Here is a 20,645-nt window from a genome sequence, read left to right on the forward strand (position 1 = left end):
GTAAATGGCACTGAATCCAATAAGGATTGTATCCTATACAGATTTTCAAAGGACTGGTCTCATTCATTTTTAACTGTGAAATTATATTTGTAAACAATAAACATGGACTCAAATTTGTCAGAGGGATGTGTGTGTGTGTGTGTGTGTGTGTGTGTGTGTGTGTGTGTGTGTGTGTGTGTGTGTGTGTGTGTGTTCCCATGTCTTTACTCGGAGGTGCACTGGGATTGCAGTAAGCAGGCACTTCTGTACTAAAACTGAGTCATAGTCAGCACTTTCTTAGGTACCTCATTGACTTTAACCCCCAGCCAAACACACTTCCACACAACTGTGGCACTGCAACAGGCATTCCATCATCCCCTCTTTAATGAAGAGAATGTCTTGTTAATTGCCTTGTGTTATTTATGATACCGAGGACTGTATGTTTTATTGAATACTGTGTTTCTTTCGCGAGCAGCTCGATGCAATTGTGTTAACTTTCGTTAATATCTTATAATGTAGGCTATTTTACGAGGAAATTGTACATATTGGAAATTAATCTAGCAAAACATGATGTCTTGCTTGGGGTGGGTGGTGCTTGCGGGTTGCATGCGCTACTGGCACTGTATCCAAGATACCCACACAGTTTCCTTGGCAACCAGAGAGAGCACATGGATAAAGTGTGCGCATTAGTTAATGACGCTTACGACACTTCTTCCTTTTTTCCCCAGCCAAAACAGTAGTGTAACAATGGCGGACGATTCTTTAAAGACCGCAACACTTTATGCAATGTTTTAGGCTCCAAAACGCACACACACGTCATCGCATATATAAGATCAAGGACCTGGAACGGAGAGTTGCGATTGTCTTTATAAGAGTTTGCGCCGACGTCACAGCGAACTGTAAACAGTGAACGCATTTCGCTGATGTCAGCTGAAAACGGACCCATTCGATCAACGAGACGCTGCAGCAGCGCGCAGACCACCAAGAGTCACCCACCTACAAGCTCATCTCATTGCAATGTGAAAAAAACGACACCACATTTTGTTACAAATGCAGCACTTTTATAAATTAATATTTGGGGTTACAGTGGTCATTTTAGTCCAGAGTCAAACTGAAATATTTGTTCTTAATTCTCAAATTTTAACCGGGAGAAAGTGTAAAAAAGTAAACATAATTGATCAACTGAAAGGTGCACTTTATAAGTAAAAAGTTTTAATTATCTTGTAATGTAGTAGACTACTTTTATAAGGGGCAAATTGCATTCGATCAGTTTTTTTTTGGATTAATTGTTATCGGTTGTGCGTTGTAATAATGTTTATAGATATGTATTTGCGGTGAATCATCATTTCATTTAATCATTTATCATTTAACATTATCATACAAAAAAGGGGAGAGCAATAGAAGCAATGAAACAAACAAGGCCAACAACCTGTAAGAGCTGTAAGAAGTGTCAGTTAATTAAGGACAGTACACTTTTTTTTTTTTTGGACAAACAAACAAAATTTGAACTACAGTGCAATCATGGTTTGTATTTAAACTAGCCAAACATTTGCCAATTGAGGTAAAAAAAAACACTTACGTTTTAAAAAATGACCATGTGCCTTACAAATGCATAAATAAGTCATTAATATTTAAGAATTAATTTGTCGATGAATTTGCACTTGTTGGCAATACCATATCTTAGATGAGCATTCTGAGATTTTCACCAAAAATAAATACTTGCTTTGTTGTCTTTGATTAGAACGTTCGCATACTCAATGAGAAGCATGCGTTCCTATTCATTATCAATTCAGTTATGTCTTCTTGATTGAAGTATTTGGGTAAGGAGTCACGGCGCGTTCATGTATTCCCAGTCTCGCGCGTCGCTGTCCAATCGCCTCCAACCATAGGGCGGTCCGATTCGTCCCTGTTTCACACAGCGTTCCCTCCCCGTCTTTGCCTCCTCCTCCTCTCCTCCCCTCCGCTTGGCTGCCTTATCATCGCTTCCTTATTGCCAAACCTGCAAAGACAGGGCTGTACTGAATGCAACGTAATTTTGACCCAAGTTCCATTAGCTGAGCGGCCCTGAGGGCACGAGGCTTCCGCGCGGGACTGTAATGCTACACTGTCCTCCCTCTCCGGCCAGTTCATCCTCAGCAGCGCAGAGCTATGGACCTGAAACCGTAGCGCTCCTCCAACACAGCATATCTGCAGTCACCTGCGACTCCAATAGGCAATCAATATTGATAGAGTATTACTAAGGATTACAGCCATAAGGCAATACGTCGCGGGGGGAAGGCTGGAATTATGAAGGTATGTCACAGACCGTCTCATTTTTGCTTGGCTGACCATCCGTTACTACTGCCATATGCTTTTGTCCATTTCTCATTTCTGTTGGTGTACCGCGCGAATTCCATTATGTCCTTGCGTGGCGACTGACTGATGCCAGGGGAGCCACTTTGCCTTTGCAGCATTTAACGCCGTGCGCGTTCTCCTTGTCAGCTGCTTTGTTTTTGTCAACTATCTCTACCACATCTTCTTTCGCGATTAATTTCAAGTCTGCATGTGCTACACGTTTCTGCCTTTAATAAAAGATGCTCGCGAGTCGCGTGAAAGCTCCTCTCAGACAACAATAGCAGTACATTAGCGCGAGCGCGTGAGTGAACTGTTGGTCCACGTAGTAAAAAAGCGGCCTCGCGCACTCCTGTTTGGAGACAACGTAGCCCTTTCAGGTTTACATCAATGTAGGTGTTTTTCTGGACACAGAAAGTGCAGTGTGTAATGCGAGCAGGTGCTGAGGAAATGTGTCAGACCAGTTGCGACTCTTTAATGTGGGTTTGCAGTGATGTGAGATGAGATGTGGGATTCATACTCCACTCTGCTGGTAAATAATGACCATTGCAGTCATTGGCTAGCTGCATGCAGCCCCTCTCGGCACCATCATAACCCTCCACAGCGTTTATGGCCACACTCATACGCATATCAGTGTTTTATTGGGGTTGTGAGATCCTATGGGGAGAAATGGTAGTTACATGTGTCTGCCCATTGAGTGTCTGTGGGGGAATTTGACAGGGCATGTGTCATTCAGTAAACAAACCAATGTTACACAGAACCAGAATGAGGTTTATTGGCATGGCAAATAATTATGCTTACACACAAACACTAATAAAAAAATAAATAGAATGTAAAGTGAGGGGGTATGAAAAAAAAAAATGTGTTGGGGTTTGCACATGACTCAAACTTACACAAGGGACATCTTTAAGCATAGTTAACTAAAACAAAATATATCTTACTTGAAATATAATTAATGCTAAGTTATTTCAGCCAGCTTACTTTCTCATTTTCAAATGTTTGATGTACAATAACTAAAACTGAAATAAAAAACGATATTAAGTATATTAAAAAATATATAATAATAGACCCCCCCACAAAAAACAAACAAAAAAAAAAAACAATCAGTATTACCTGCCGCAATGATAGAATTTAGTTCTCACACACTCATATACAAGGTTTATTGGCATAACAACCAGAGGATTGTGCTGCTAAATCACTAATAAAAAATGCACTCACATAAGCACATAAATCAAGCTTATTTTAACCATTTTAAAATATGATAAAGTATGTAAAAAATGACAATCACTGATCACTTCAAGCAAAGCCATGCTCCTACTGCAGAACTGCCTGCCTCTGTCACTCCTCTGTATCTCACTATATCTTTCCCCCAGGCAACACAGTTTCATACTTCTCCTCGCCTGTCCTCTGCTCTCACCATTACATTTACTTGTTACTCTCGTAAGGCTGCTAGTATGAAGCTTATGGACCTAAATCAACAGCCAATAGTGTGTGTCGTTATGCAAAATAGCCTGCACAGATGTGCATTGTGGGTATTCATATGTATGAGCATGTGTGCAGGTGCCGTAAAGTTTCATCTCCAGAATACATAGTGGACTTGCATGTAAGATGCCAATTTGCAATGAAAAGACGCTTTCAATGCCTTAGCCTGGTTCTAAATGTGACAACTAGCTGATGTTGTCCCGTTTAACCCTGGGATTTGTAGTCCTAAACTAATATGACTTGACTCATGTTGAAATAACATCTAGTGTGACCTCTTTCGACTGACGAGGTTTCTTCTTAGTTCCAGATTGTTTGTTTTTATTAAGGAAGATACCTTGACTGCTGATGTGGAGAAACCAAACCCCTTGGCTCTTCATCCTCCTGAACGCTTTAATGGTTCAGCACATAACGGCAGAATGATGTACCTGAGGCTCTTTACACAATAGCGATCCGCAGTGTGATGCCGCAGAGAGATTTTAAACATGCCTGCAAGTGATTACATTTTATTGGGATCTGATTCGTCAAAGTTAGAGTTTTGGCTGGGTGTGCACGTTCCATCTAATGGAACTTCTGTAGATGTTTTCTGTCTTTGTCTAGCTGAGCTTTCTAAGGAAATCCTGCTTTAACCAGTCTAAGCTGATTTGCTGGTTTAAGATCACCTGACAAGCTGAAAACCTTTTCTAAAACCAGTCAACAGTCCAGGCTGGGAGACCAAATAAGAGCAACAAACAAGTTTAAGCTGTTTATTTTTCAGGAGGAAAGGGTGATATGGTCTTGTGCTTCTCTAATTTGGGAGCTTAAGTTCAGTTCCACAGTACAATGAGATCAAGCCATCCCATAATCATTAGCTTCAGGGACAAAACACAGTGGTGAAAATCGAATTTCATTCTTATGATCTTCGATCTAGTTCCACAGCACAAACAATACTTGATGTTAAGAATTGCTGCATTAGATGTCGACAAATCTCAAACAGCAGCCCTCTTAGGAGTCGCTCAACCTCTGTGCTCAAATATCTCCTCTTAGAATGTCGTCCATAAAACTTTGATCTGCATTTCTCTTCTTGCCCCAGTGACATCTGGACCTTTCGTTTTCTTTTAAAGCTGTTTATCGCCTCACTTGAAGATGGTGATTTATCCTCTCTCTGAACTTCATCTTTGGTGGCACACAGTAGGCAGGGTTTGAGCTTAGGTTTAAGTCACATTTTAAAAACCATAAGTAAAATGTTTTCTAAATTACACTTTTGCTCTACTGTAGCTTGTACAGTAATCCATCTTATACTTAAAACCTGGCATTGTGCACTGCAAATATTGTTGGTAATTTACAGTTTATATAATGATAATAAAAAACATGAAAGAAAACATTGTCTTATCCTCACCAAGGCTGCAGTGATTTGATAAAAATATTGTGAAATATTATTTAAATTTAAAATGTTTTAATATAATTAATCAAGAATCATTATTAATATTATCATCAATGTTGAAAACAGATTTTGCTGACTAATATTTTAATGACAACCATAATACACTACCATTCAAAAGTTTGGGGTAAGATTGAATTGAATGCTTTTATTCAGCAAGGCTGTGTTCCTTTTGAACTTTCTATTCATCAAAGAATCCTGATAAATGTGTATCACGTTTTCCATAAAAGCATTACTTTATAAGATACTTCTTTTAAAAACATAAAAAAAGATGAATGATTCCAAACTTTTGACCAGTAGTTAGATAAAAGCTTCTACTAATAAATTAATAAATGTAAAATAGTCATGCTGCATACTTGTCTTATCCTACACTCTTAGAAGAAAATATTATGTTGGTGCTAAGTATTTGGAACCCCTAAAAGGTTCCAAATAGAATTATTAGGTATACTCCAAAGATCTTTTATGCTAAAAAGGTTCTATAATGACAAAAAAAAAAAACCTTTTGGCACTTAAAAAGGGTTCTATATAGAACATTGCAAAAAAAAAAAAAATGCATTTCTTATTTAGTATTTTTGTCTTGTTTTTAGTCTAAATATCTAAAAATTCTTACATTAAGAAACAATTACTAGACAAGTAAAAATTATTGTCTTGTTTTGGCAAAAATAACTCAAAATTAAGAGAGTTTTTGCTAAAGTAAGCAAAATAATCTGCCAATGGAGTAAGTAAAATAATGTTGTTTTAAGATTATTTTACTTACCCCTCTGGCAATTTATTTTGCTTATTTTAAGCAAAAACTCTTTATTTTGAGTTATTTCCCCCCAAAACAAAGCAATTACTTTTGCTTGTCTAGTAAATACTTCTTGTTTTAAGAAGTTTTAGATGTTTGGACTAGAAACAAGGAAGAAAAAAAAGTAAGAAAAGCATTTTTTTTGCAGTGAACCTTTTAGGGGTTCCAAATACGTAGTGCCTATAGAACTTTTTCAGGTAGAACCTTTTCTTCTAAGAGTATAGATTTCCTAGTGCTGTTTCTGCAAATGTAGAAATGCATTTGAGTGACTTTGAAGTTTGACCATTTCCTTAGGAACATTAATTATTTGCAGAGCCATCTTAAATGCTCTTGAACTGTACGAAAACACAAACTTTTTTTTTTTGTTTGGTGTTATGAGTTCTTTATTCATAAGTAAGATGGGGTGGCAGTTTTGGGCACCTTTCCAAAGTACTTAATCAATTATTCTCAACATCTCAGCAGCCCATGAAGACTCAGCATGCATATGTAATGCAGAAGATGCAAGTGGGATTTAATCAGAAAGGGAACAGGCTTTAGATCTTGGTAAAACGCACAGATGTCACACGGCAGTGGTATACTTCAAGAAACTTGCCTCAGTATGTCTGTGACACATGAACGATCCTCCCAGAGGGATGCCACAACCTCAGCGAACAAAGTGGTAGACAAAATCCAGATGCATATTTAAAGCTAAGTTATATATTAATCTTGTATCCTAAGTGCTGAGTGTTATTTTACCTGCATGAAAGGTTTTCCGGCGAACCGTACATGCTCATAACACATTCACACTGTACTGTGCTCTCTGTATGTGTGCGTGCGCGCTCAAGTGAGGTGCGAACACACTGCGGCAGGTTGGATGGACTTTGATACCGAGCGTTTGAAGTGCTCACGCCACTGTTTGCTTTCAGTTTTTAAGGTGACTCTCTCCGCTGTTTCTCCACAGCTCCCGGCAGAGTCTGTAAGACCTGGAGTTATAACTTTCTCTCTCTGTGTGAGGTAATGGAAAAGACCTGCAGCGCCGGAATGCACGGTCTCCTCTCCTCCCCTCCCTGAGTTTACTGCAATGGTGAAGCTGTAACTATGTAGCTCTGTTAGTATTGTCCATTTAAACACTCAGCCAACCCCCCCACCCACCCATGCTGATGTATATCAGATGATGCATTAACCAGTGTGTGCATGATCTTTGCACTGCAGGGTTGTAATCAGAAACATTGAAGCGTAATGTGTTTTCAGATGGGCAAATGATGCATCTTTTATTTTTGTTTGTATTTTTGTATCTTTAGCTGCTGATTCATATCTATAGAGACTATACGAGTCGCTATATGGCTAAGCAACAGGGACACACATGCTGAGAGAGAGAGAGGGCCTTCTGCAGCCAAACCTGATGCGTAATTTGGCAGATCCTTTGAGATACTGATTTGTTAGTATTTTTTTCTACTTTAATGTTTAGTGGAAAGCCCCAGACAATTTTGCTGATGAAAACGTGCACGTTTTCAGTTGCAGAATCAGTGACACCTGAAATAGATCTATGCATTTTTAATGAGCCCGTGTAAATTGTGTTTGTGGATGGAATCACCCCCCACTGCGTTTTGACCATCTGTTTGCTTGTTTTGTTTCAATTTGGAGTATCATGTTTATAGCTTGTGGAACACCACTGGGACTCACGTAAATGCGTTTTTGTGAAGGGACGTATATTGTCATTCTATTTGTATGTGACTTTACGCCGTTTCATCCTTTTTGTTACTGTTATAGTTGACTATTTCTAACTTTTTCCACTGAATATACAATTGAAAAGTTACTAAGTTGTGCCTACACATCTTTCACTACTGTTTAAAAGATTTGGATTGATACATTGTTTTATTTTGTTTTCTCTGATGCTCACAAAGGCCACATTTATTTGATTACAAATACAGTAAATAGTAATATCGAGAAATATTATTACAGTTTACAATTTCAATATATTTTCAAATGTAATTTATTCCTGTGATGACAGCTGAATTTTCAGCATCATCTCTCCAGTCTTCAGTGTCACATGATCCTTTAGAAATCATTCTAATATGCTGATTTGATGCTCAAGAAACATTTATTATTATCAGTGTTGAAAACAGTTGTGTTTACTGTTCAAAAGAACAGTATTTTTTGAATGGATTATTTTACTGTCATTTTTGACCAATTTAATGTGCCCTTGCTGAATACAATTATCTTTATAAAAGTATTTCTGACCCCTTAGATTAAATACATTATTAAAACATGTTACTTAAGGCTGTCACTGGGTGTTTGAGGTTTCAAAATGCCATTTCAGAATGATCTGAATTGATCCATATTCAATAAACCTATTTTGATAACCGTAATTGGTTAATTAAACTGAGTATTTTTTATACATTTTTTGTGCAAAGATTCTGATTTGACTACTAGTTGGTAGGTTCTACAAGCTAGTTTCTACAAGCTGGTCTTTCATTGGTTTAGCTGGGCAGTCAGCTGATCTCACAGTTTGACTGGATGAAAAGTGCCTAAACCAAGGCAATGGTCCGTTGTGACCATGTGTAACGTAGGCCAGCTAGTAGTTGCTAAGCAAATAAACCTCACTCCTCTGGCATCAAGAGACGCTCTAGCAACTGACACTAGAGGTTGCAGCCTTTAGCCTCCTTGTTAGAACATCCGACTCTCATGCTCACTTTCACTTGGAGCGGGCAGTTTGAACAGGAGGGGTTACACAAGCTGGGCAATCAGCTAAGACCAGCAAACCAGCAGAGGGTATTTTTTCAGTAGGAAAATCAACATGCACCAATGCTAAGTTTCTATATATTGTATTTATTATGTTCACAATTGTAATAATCACTTAAATAAGCTCATTGTTTCTGCCTTAAATTAATACATTGCTGGCTAAAGGTGTGATTTGTATTATGTTCTTAGACACAGTCACCTCTGATAACAGATCACTATAACTTGTAATGTAGACTGTATTTTCTGTAAAGCTGCTTTGAAATATGTGTTGTCAAAAGTGCTATACAAATAAATGTGAATTGAAACCTCCTTTAAATGTTTGCAAACAACAATTGAATGTTTTTCCTTTTTTTCGTTTCTTACAGCGCTGTCAACATGTCTAAGGCCACTGTTAAGAAGCTGCACTGGCGCTCAAAAGTGCAGGAGAGCTTCGTCCCACTGGGCGGAGCCTCGGGAGAGCTTGGTGTGGCCATTGGAGGTGGTGCAGATTATGGAGAGTTCCCATTTGTTACAGCAGCACCTGGGGGTGGAGCCACTGTTGGTGACATCATCCTAGAGATTGGGGGTACACCTGTTTTAGGATTGACCTTGGGAGATGTAAGAGGGGTTCTGAACTCATGTCCACATCCCATTCGGATCAAAACCGTCTTACCAGGTACTTTATTTATGGTTAAGAGCGAATTGACTGTTGTGTGACTAGACAAAATTTAGCATGGATCCAACTGAGAAGGAAAATGCAAAAGCCTTGAGCAAGGCACAACTAACAGAGATTGGTATAGCTTTAGGACAAATATCAAAATTTCAGCAAATAATGACTTTAATTTAAAAAAAAAAATCTTTTTTTTTTTACATTTTAAACAAAGGTTTGGGCCAATTTGGCCTTAGTCTTTATTTATTTTCATTATTTTGAAAGAGTGGCCAGGATATTCTTGACAAATTCAATTTTTGTGTTCCACAGAAGAGAGAAAACATGTTTCAGGGTGAGTAAATATTGACAGAATGTTCTTTTTTAGATTAAATATTCCCTTAACAGATGTTTTATCTGAAGTGACCCCATTGTCCTCTAACCAACTGGGAGCTTTCTGAAGAAGGAAAATAGGGGATATCAATAGGTTTATAGTTCATGAGCCACCTCTGCCTGGGGTTAAACTTGTGACCTTTTAATTACAATACAGATTTTTACTCGCAAGTTTGCTAGTACAAACCCCTTTATTTTTAATCTGAATTTTTTTGCACTTATTAAATTAAATACTTGGGATGTGTAAGAGTTTTATACCTACTGACAATATACAGCCCCAAGTAGATCACAGTGTTGACATGTCAACCGTTAATGTCATTCTGCCTGGAGATTGTATTATCCTAATCTAACCTGCCTGAACCTCAGTTCCAGATGCTCCATTGGGATTTAATTACTTTATATATATATATATATATATATATATATATATATATATATAATGTGTATATATATATATATATATATATATATATATATATATATATATATATTATGTATATGTGTGTGTGTACTACATTTATATTTTTCATTTTTTAATCTTTTCAAATTGTTATTGACACCATAAATTAATGCTCAATGAAGGCCTTTCACCTGCTCAGATTTGTGAACACAATGTCTTGAACTAACAAGAATATCGAAGTGCTCTTTCTTTTGTGAGATTTGTATAAAGTTTCAAAAGCTTTAAATTACACAACAAAACTATCAGTCAGAGATTATAGATGTTTTTAGGTATTGAATGTTTAAGTATAGCAACGCTGCTGCTTGGTTAGTTGCTGTAGAATTTCTGGAAGTAGAATAGTTATTTATGGAAATAACTTAAGTACCCAGCAAGCAATAGCCTACATTTCACTGCCTCGGTTAACTATAGACCCGATATAGTGAGTAACCCAGTTCTAGCCAAAATAACCTTGAATTTGGTTACATGTCTTTTTGCCAAAATAACTTGAAAGATGTATGATATTTCATTATGTAATCATTAAGCAAAGTCAACAGTGATTACAAGTTGTTGGTTTCATTTCTTTGGTTAGAGGTCTATAACATTTTCACTGACAGCCCAAATTTTGACTTTTTTTTAGCCTATAGATGTCAGGGCTGTGTTTGGATGGCTATTAGACAATTTTTTAATGCAAAATTGCTTGCTGAGTAGAAATTTCTTGACTAAAGATATTTGTAACGTAAAAAAAACAAATTACTTTCCAAATAAACCGTGTTCTTTTAAACATTCTGTTCATTAGAGTATCCTTTACATTTTTTTAAATGTTTTCCACAATAATATTGAGCAGCACAACTTTACCACATTGCAAATAATAAGAAATGTTTATTGAGCACCACATCAGCATAATAGACACTGAAGACTGGAGTCAGCTGAAAAGCTTTGGTTTATTTTCAGAACAGCGTTTTTGAAACACGACACATAGTATATTTTCATAACATCTGTTTTGTTTCTTTTTTCCTTTCTTTATGGAACTTCAAGCGTTTATCACATGTTTCTGAACTTCTACAACCAAGCTCTCCTCCTCTATGTATGATCTTTAATATACATGAAGAGTGAGATAACCAAATTACCGTCAAAGTGTAGTATCGCTTGTCTCTGTTGTGGTTGGCTAAGACAGAACTTATATTAGTCTACACAGTATTTGTTAATAACAGCATGTAAAAATAATCCTGATATGCAATAGCTATGCCAGGTCTCCACCTTCCCACAGTTCAGTGTCAGACATTAAGTGGATGTGATATCCTGCACTCTATTACTTAACCTCTTCGGAACTCTCTGCCCTGGTTGGCCCGATTGATCGCTGTCAGCATCAGGGGGTGGAGCCCGGCACCGGTGAGTAACGGGGCGGGCAATCCCCGTCCACAATGTATAAAGACCATCAATATCCTACGTGAAAGGAAGCTGGCTGTCATCTAAGGTCATAACGCACTTTAAAAAATGAATAGATCAGCGGGAAATGACTCATCCTACCTTTCCCATGAGTCCTTGGGAAGTCCATGTGTTGAGATTGTGTGTGGAAAAGGACCACCAGATTATATTAAGTGCAAAAATCAATACACAGAAGCCGAGCGGGGAGGATAGGTCCTCGTTAGGTGCTCCGCAGTGCTTGTTTGTGACAACAGCACACTGACCTTAGAGACTTCTGCAGTTCCAGTGCAGTCTCAGCATGCTTGAATGTGCATGTGAGGTCTGAGGTGTTACTGTGGTAACCTGGGGTGTGCAGCATTACGACTGAATTCAGAGCGAGAGACCGTTTATGGTTTTATGGTATATTTGGGTTTATTTTCAGAACGGCGTCTTTGACAGTTTGACTTTGCCAGGTCACCTTTTTTCTCATATTTCCATGGTGACAGCAATGTTCTATTTGTGAATTTGGCAACAGTGCTGTTATTTAAAAAGTGGTTTCAAATCTCCCCATCTCATTCTCGTTCATGTTTTGTTTGTAATCCATAGGCTCGACTCTCTGTAAGGATCTGAGACTTTACCTGAGCAAGTGTTTTACACCCGGATCAATGGACAGCCAACTCCAACAGGTCATACGAGAGAACCTCTACCTGCGCGCCGTGCCCTGTGAGTGACGTGCACACCTACATAAAGCAGTAATACACGCCTCTTTAACACGGGATATCAAACTAATTTTGGAGAAAAAGAAGAAAATGTATGTTAAATGTTCAAATGTCCAATTGTAAAATCTATTAAGTTAATTCGCTGACTGTCTGATGCTTTTTGCAGCCAAAACTGAAAAGTGCTCTCTTCATCTGGTAAACTCTAATCTGATTGGCTGACTTTCCTTTTTTTCTCTTTTTTCATCAGTCCATTTGAAAACAAAGTCATGTTTACAAGATACCAGGTTGGCACAACAAGTGCTTTTGAGGATGAAACAATCACTGGATTCGCCCATGTTTGTCATTGAAGGTGAACATAGGCTTCATTTAGACTTCAGGGGAAATCGTTTTTTCTTTAAATCCATTTTTAAGACTGACTCTTCTAACCATAGATATATAAACATAGATCCTCATTAGCGGCTGTTTCTATGGGCGGCTATACGTAAGCCATCCGCCATATTGGAACATTCAAAGCCAGTACGTGAATATTCAAGAGCAAGTTGATAATTAGACGCTTGGAAGAAAGAATTGCAATTGACTTAAGCAGATTATTTTGCTAAACTAATACAATACAACAAGATAAAGGTGTCAGCTAACACAGGAATAAAAAAGTTACCATAAAAACCTGTAATATTAAGTTATTGCATATGAAAACACAAAACACATTCTCACTTGTGAAAGGTTATCCCACTTCTTTACGGATTTAAATCGCAGCAGTTTAACAACCAGAAGCTGTGTAATGTTGTTGCATCTTTAATTATTACTGTGAATGATTACATACTGACCATGTCAAGATGTCTGGAGCGGTCGAATTTAAGCGGCTGTATAAGTAGGCCTCCTCTCGTGGTGATTGGGTAGATCATTAGTACATGCTCCTCCCGAACATTGTTAATAAAACATAATTTCTTGAGGACACATTTGTCACAGACAACTGCATAAAATAAATGACTTTAATCTGATTTTAAACTGCACTCAAAAGTGGTTTTGATTGGGCTAGTGAAAATTTCATTTGGGTTTTGTGTGGTTTTTATTTTTCCTGAAAAACGCAAGTGAAATAAATGGGTCACTGACTTTATACATTTTTAACCAAATGTTTTTTCTAGTATTTTCTTTTCTTTAAAATTTTCTATTTTCTATAAAATGTTCTATATTTTCTCTAGTGTTTTATTTATTTTTTATTTTTTCTATAAAGCCCACTACTTACATTAATTTTACAATTCAATATGGATCAATCCTCATGCTTTTCAGTCAAAGGCATGGCTACACAAGATTTCACAATATGTAAAATGGCTGCTCATTCTCTCTATCCACCAAGGGTTCCTTGCCTAAAAAGGTTGAAAACCCCTGCAGTAAAACAACTGCATTGAAAACACAAACAGGTTCATATATATGAGAAATGAGATCCTGGATTTTATCAGCCAACAAAAGCATGCATGCAATCTCATGCTTTAATGCTCTCAGAGACTGTAAACAAATCCAGTTTACAATCATGTCAAACCACATGCCGAGTCAAAGGTTCAGTCACTTTGAGGCAATGCGATGCACTTTAACCATTGCCATGGCAACTGTCATCAAATGTCACAGCAGTGCATTCATTGTGAATGGCACTGTTCCATATTTTGCCTTGGTAACAAAATGGCAACTATTTTCAGAGATGATTGCATGCATTTATTAATGTATAGCTCATGCTGGCATCAGGCTCCCGTTCGCCATCACAGCTGATGCATTTAATCCGTCCTGCATGATTCAAACTTTGCCTATTTCCTGCTCTTGAATCCCAAAGCTGCACATTTGTCTTTGTCTTCAGCTTAAGGTACCCTGCTGTGCCTTTCAGCACTCCTGTGCTTGCATATACGCATAAGCGTGTAAGCACCCAAACACAGACCCATTCACGCACGCTTGCAAATGTACACACAAGCACACACATTTTCGTGCACCCATTCACATAGCCATTTATCTGTCGGTTTAGTTGCACAGCCTATCTACTCAAACTTAAAGGCTTTCCCAAAAATGTTCCCGTTTATTCAAAATGTCACATCTCTAAATTGATTGCAGGCAATTAGAAGACTAAACTGTAAGATGCTCCTCTTTTCTTTTCTTTTAAGATAAAATAGCACAGGTGTGTCATTATAAAAAAAAGTATGCGGCTATATTTAACCAGGTGCAAAACGTCATGTTAAATGGTTAGCATATACAGTTGCAGATGGGCTTTTAGAGTCAACATGAAATCAACATTTATCTATCATAATCAACTTTTCTAATACACATTTCTGGTCGCATTGTGCATAATTCATCAGTACATTATATTCCCAAAAAAAAAAAAAAAGTAATCTTTCATCAAGATGTGATAACTTGCAACTTGATATCACAAATCCATATTTTTCAACCCCGACCACCTGGCTTCGTTCTGATATTTTATACTTGCTTTTCAGAATCCAATCAGGTTCTGCTGGATAAAAAGGTTTTGTTCTTGTTAAATCTCCAGTTTAAATCTGTCACATTATTACAGAAGTAAAAAGTCCTCAGTGTCTAAATCCTTAATGTCTCATCCTACACATTCATTAGAGATTCATTTCAGAGTGAATGTGTATGGCTCAAATGTGTTGCGTAAAAACGTCATTGTTTCAAGAGGGAAAAAAACACTCATGCTCTTGCATTGGCTGTCTTTAGGATTAATGCAATACAGGCACTGTGATGTCATATATGGGGTGTATAATACCTTGGAACAATGCAGTGTTTTGTTATTAATGGGTGATTTATTGTATATGGTGGCTGAAGGCTTTTAAGTCATTACAATCCTGCTTGATGTTGAATAACTGTTGTATCCATGCGATAGGTGCACTACCTCATAAACCATGTACCTTTTCTCTTCCTGAAGACTTTTGCTTCAGAGCCATTTGTTATGTTGGCAAGTTCAATTGATCAAAGCATGCAGGTTTCCTACTGTATCTCTTCTACAACGCCAGAATTGCAGTGATCAGTTTAGCCTAAATTGGGATGCACTGCTTATTTACCTCAGGAAAATCCACTTGTCCCAACTTTCACTCGAGATGGAAAGCTGAGAGGAAGTTGTATAATCTCATCACTATGGGATTATAGAGCAAGTCTGAAGTGTTTGAAATCATAATCAGGTGTCACCTCACACCACCAAAATCATATGCAAATAGACACAGACATAGTGCATCCGGAAAGTATTACAGCGCTTCACTTTTTCCATATTTTATGCTACACTCTTATTCCAAAATGGATTTAATTCATTATTATTACCCTCAATTGTTTACCCATAGTGACAATGTGAAAGAAGTTTGTTTGAAATCTAGTTTATAAAAAAACAATAACAAAAAACACTTTGCTCGATACTTTTGAAGCACCTTTGGCACCAATTATAGCCTCAAGTCTTTTTGAGTATGATGCTACAAGCTTGGCACACCTATTTTTGGGCATTTTCTCCCATTCTTTGTAGGACCTTTAAGGCTCTATCCGGTTGGATGGGGAGCGTCGGTGCACAGCCATTTTCAGATCTCTCCAGAGATGTTCATTTGGGTTCAAATCTGAGCTCTGGCGGGGCCGCTCATGAACAGTCCCAGAGTTGTCCCATATCCACTCCTTTGTTATCTTGGCTGTGTGCTTAGGGTGGTTGTACTGTTGGAAGATGAACATTCCATCAAGAATGTCTCTGTACATTGCTGCATTCATCATCTTTCCCTCGATCCTGAATAATCTCCCAGTTACTGCTGCTGAAAAACATCCCCACGGCATGATGCTGCCACCACCATGCTTCTCTGTGATGAGCAATGCTTGGTTTCCTCCAGACAGTGGACACAAGGAGGGTCCCTTCCCCTTTGAAAGTGAAAGTGCTCTTTTCAATCTCAATCCCCCACGAACATGATTTCCACTCTGCTCACATGATTTCCACTCTGCTCACATGATTTCCACTTTTTCTACCAGGGGACATTTGTTTCTTATGGTCTGAGAGTCCTTTAGGTTTACCTTTTGGCAAACTCCAGGTGGCCTTTCACTGAAGAGTGGCTTCCATCTTTACCATACAGCCTAATTGATGGAATGCTGCAGAGATGGTTGTTCTTCTGAAAAAGGTTCTCCTCTCTCCACAGAGATAATGTGTGCCAAATCATGTCCAATCAACTAATTTTTTCCACAGGTTGACACCAAACCAGTTGTAGAAACATCTCAAAGATGATCAGTGGAAAGAAGATGTACCTGAGCTTGTCATTGCCAAGGCTGTGAATACTTATGTACATAACATATTTCTTTCATGTTGACATTATGGGGTAGTTTATTTGATTATATAGTTCACAAGTTTACACATACATTAAATCAGATATAGTAATTAATACTTATTTGGCATGCTGTCCTGGTAAAGCTCATAATTTGGCCTGAACCCAGAGTACTCTCCCTCCTTAACCGGGATAGAAACCAGCCAGAGTAAGGCAATGGGGTGGCGGAGGGATACTGTGAAACAGTCGAGGGACAGAGCTGAGGGATGTCTATACATACCAGCTTTCTCTTGCCCTGTTTGATTGAATACATGAATGTGCTCCTACTGAACTTTGTTAAATAAAACTTTATTTAGTGTGTAAACGCTGGTACTTAACTGATTTTAACCTCATTTGACGCTCGGATCAGATATTAAACTCCGCCTCTTTTCCATATCAAGGCCAATCAACTTGCTAAAAGTTCTGTGTGACAGATGTGTCTGTTTTCTCTGAAGTCTGTGGATCCAAACATCAATCGCATCAAAGAAACTTGCTTCCTGGTGATGTCATCAGGATGGTCTTTTTTTCTTCAAAAATGCATTAGATTTTTAGCAAAGGGAAGATGCAAGTTTATGAAAAAATAATGAGTGATCTTTTAAAATGCTATATCTAGCACTATAGCCTTCCTATTTTTACATTCTCTCTAAATAGCTTGTTGTCTTCTTGTAACAAATTCATGTCTTTTTTACTAAGTTAGGCAAAAAGCACAAGGTTTTTTGTTTTTTTTTGATTATTACATTCATATGCTTGCTCTCTCTGCCCCGACCCAGGTACGACCAGGCAACCACGGGATGGAGAGATCTCAGGGGTGGATTATAACTTTGTCTCCATTGAGGAATTCTTCTCTCTGGAAGAGTCTGGAGCCCTGCTGGAAAGTGGGAAGTTCAAAGGTCAGAATCAGCATCTTCTTGTATATACTTAATGCATCGGAACGAGTGGGTCTGAAATGGTTTGGCCACGGGACTCACATTTCCAGGGTCATTAAAGGGGGTCGCACACCGGATGCGGAGCTCGGCGGCGCGCCGCGCAGCGTGCCGCGCAGCGTGCCCCGCAACGTCTCGGGTATCGCACACCGGACGCGCACATTCTAAAAGGATTTTAAAAGGCTATGTTTATTATACATTTCCCCAAAATATGTTTAGACTTTATTCAAGCTGTTGAACTCAGAATGGAAAACAAATGTGGCTTGTAGCAAAGGGTGAAATCAGTATACCTTAACAATAATATACTTTTAATATAAAGCCTTGAAATGGCGCTCTGTGGCACGGCAGGATTTAGAACAACTTCCTGAGTCGCCGCGGACAAGCGCCGAATGCCGCCACCGGTGTGCGTACACTCATTGAAAACAATGTGTTCGAATTTTAAAGACGTGGTGCGCCGCCGAGGGCCGCCGAGCTCCGCGTCCGGTGTGCGACCCCCTTAAGCCACGACCATTTCTTTCAGTATACACACAGTATATTATACACAGCATATTGTTTTTTGTTTTTTAAAGCAAAATAGTTATAATTTGTATTATTACATTTGTTTTTAAAAGCCAAGGAAAAAATGTTTCATAAAAATAGTTCCCACACATAGACATGTACTATTCCACTTGCACACACATTGTAAAAATATCTTAGTAAAAATATAATAACACTGATTAATTAACTGCTGTTTTAAAATAATGCTACTAAATAGCAGTCCAAAAAGTTTTTGTTAATACAATACAGTTAGTGTGAGCCACTGTCATTTAAAAATACACAAAATAACACAAAGTGAAAATAAAGTGGTATTTTGGGGTTACGGTAACTACAGTTATTATGGTAAATACACAATACTAACATGAACCTTTAATAAAACATTAACACTGATCCTAATGAATAGAATAAACATTATAACTGCATGCAAATTCTTTCCAACTAACACGTGATGTACCAGTTATTATTGGTACTTTTTGGTAATTTCATTATGACTTAATAATTGACAACAAAACTACAACATTATGTGCATGTAATTTTATCTGCTCTTTATATTTAGTGAAGTGATATATAGCGCGTGCATCTGCATTTGCGCGTACAAGCAAGCACAGTATAACATCTGACAGTACAGGGAAGTTCGTTTTTTAAAAACGAAAATAACATTAGAATAATGACACTGACATATATATAGCCTGACAACATTTCATCTGACAGCAGATACTGAATCAGGACAATGCGTTTTTTCTCAGGCACTCTTTACTTAAACTGTATCTGACAGAAGAGTCAACTGCTTTCATGCATGTCTTTCAAAATAAAGGTTTTGCATCATAAAAAAAATTAGAATGACATTTTTGTTGTTGCTTCTTTGACTATATACACTGTGGACCCACTCAAAACAGTCTTTCTACCCAGTTAGGGTCGCGACCCACTGGTTGACTGATCTAAACCATTGTTTCTCAACCAGGGGGTCGGGGCCAACTAGGGGGTCTCAGCAAACTTTAGGGTGGTCTCAACATGACTTTAAGTTTAATTAAAATAAGCCACAAAATATCAAAATATTTCTTATTTTAATTCCAGGATTCCCAAAGTCTTGAAAAAAACTGCCATTGGCATTTGTATAATGATTACAGTCAGGGTCAGAATTACTGGCACCCCTGGTAAATATGATCAACGGCTGTGAAAATAAATCTGCATTGTTTATCCTTTTGATCTTTCATTAAAAAAAAAATATAGCAAAAATATAACCTTTCACAAGTAAAATTAAAAGTGTGTCACATTATGACATTTATTATGAAATAAATGTTTTTCTCCAATACATGTTGGCCACAATTATTGGCACCCCTTTGGCAAAAGTTTTGGAACACCTGCCTTTACATACATACTGTTCTAGAGTCCAGTGGTGACATGCTCTACACCAGGGCTATTCAAATCTTACCCTGGAGGGCCAATGCAGTGCAGAGTTTAGCTCCAACCTTAATCAAGCACACCTGAACATGCTAATCAATGTCTCCAGGATCATTAGAAAATCACAGGTGGGTGTGTTTGATCAGGGTTGGAGCTAAACTCTGCAGTGCATTGGCCCTCCAGGGTAAGATTTGAATAGCCCTGCTCTACACCACTGCATCTAACGCTTTGCATTGCACTTGCTTGGCCATGGAAACCCATTCCATGAAGCTATCTGTTCTTGAGCTAATCTGAAGGCCATACAAGGTTTGGGGGTCTGTAGCTATTGACTCGGCAGAAAGTTGGCAACTTCTGTGTACTGTGTGCCTCAGCATGTGCTGACCCCGCTCTGTGATTTTTACCATTTTTACATTTTTTTTGGCTGAGTTGCTGCTGTTCCCAATTGCTTCCACTTTTGTTATAATACCACTAACAGTTGACTGTGAAATATAAAAGTGGTGAGGAAATTTCACGAATGGACCTGCACGGGTGGCAAACTATCACAGTACCACACTTGAATTCACTGAGCTCCTGAGAGCGAGCCATTCTTTCACACGTCTGTAGAAGTTGTCTGCATGCCTAGGTGCTTGATATTATACACCTGTGGCCATGGAAGTGTTTGGAACACCTGAATTCATTGATTTTGGGAGGTATCCCAATACTTTTGGCAATATAGCGTATATTCTCATTCATATTTAAAACGAATTTTAAGCACAGGTAACCAGGAACATGTAATTGTCAAGCCATGACTTCTTGTTTCACAGGAGTATACAGTAAATTAGAAGTAACATCAATAAAAAAAACTTTATTTTGCTGTTTTGATCAAAATAGAAAGTGGCTGTAAGAAAATAGCATTTGAAGCATTCAAATTCCTATGTCACCTTTAGGGCAATAATTAAGAAGTTCAAAATCATCTAAAAATGTTATAAATCTGTTTGGAAGAGGACGCGTGTCTTTATTATCTTAACACATGGTGAGGATGAGAGCTTGAGTGGCTGAAGTCTCTCCAAGGATCACAGCTTGAGAATTGCAGAAATTATAGTCTTGGGGCCAGAGAGATCAAACGTGTTGTCTGGGAGGTTTTTAAAATAAATTACCTGCTCTCATCCAAAAACAAACTCCAACATAATTCAGT

General features: G+C 38.0%; 1 protein-coding gene across 5 annotated transcripts in view; it reads left to right on the plus strand.

Annotated features, from left to right (window-relative positions):
- Nucleotides 1–1,352: 1,352 nt before the first annotated feature.
- Nucleotides 1,353–20,645, plus strand: part of magixa (MAGI family member, X-linked a) — an 84,023-nt gene continuing 64,730 nt past the window's right edge. The window contains exons 1-5 of one of the 5 annotated variants that reach the window (XM_067413879.1): nucleotides 1,353–2,271; nucleotides 9,083–9,372; nucleotides 12,185–12,301; nucleotides 12,545–12,646; nucleotides 17,381–17,500. In XM_067413879.1, coding sequence (XP_067269980.1) covers nucleotides 9,093–9,372; nucleotides 12,185–12,301; nucleotides 12,545–12,646; nucleotides 17,381–17,500 — 619 coding nt within the window. In that variant the 5' untranslated portion in view covers nucleotides 1,353–2,271; nucleotides 9,083–9,092. The remainder of the gene's footprint in view (nucleotides 2,272–9,082; nucleotides 9,373–12,184; nucleotides 12,302–12,544; nucleotides 12,647–17,380; nucleotides 17,501–20,645) is intronic. The other 4 variants (XM_067413876.1, XM_067413875.1, XM_067413878.1 and 1 more) reach the window with 4 other exon arrangements.

The sequence above is a fragment of the Pseudorasbora parva genome, chromosome 13, assembly GCF_024679245.1.
Source record: "Pseudorasbora parva isolate DD20220531a chromosome 13, ASM2467924v1, whole genome shotgun sequence".
Classification (NCBI taxonomy): Eukaryota; Metazoa; Chordata; class Actinopteri; order Cypriniformes; family Gobionidae; genus Pseudorasbora; species Pseudorasbora parva.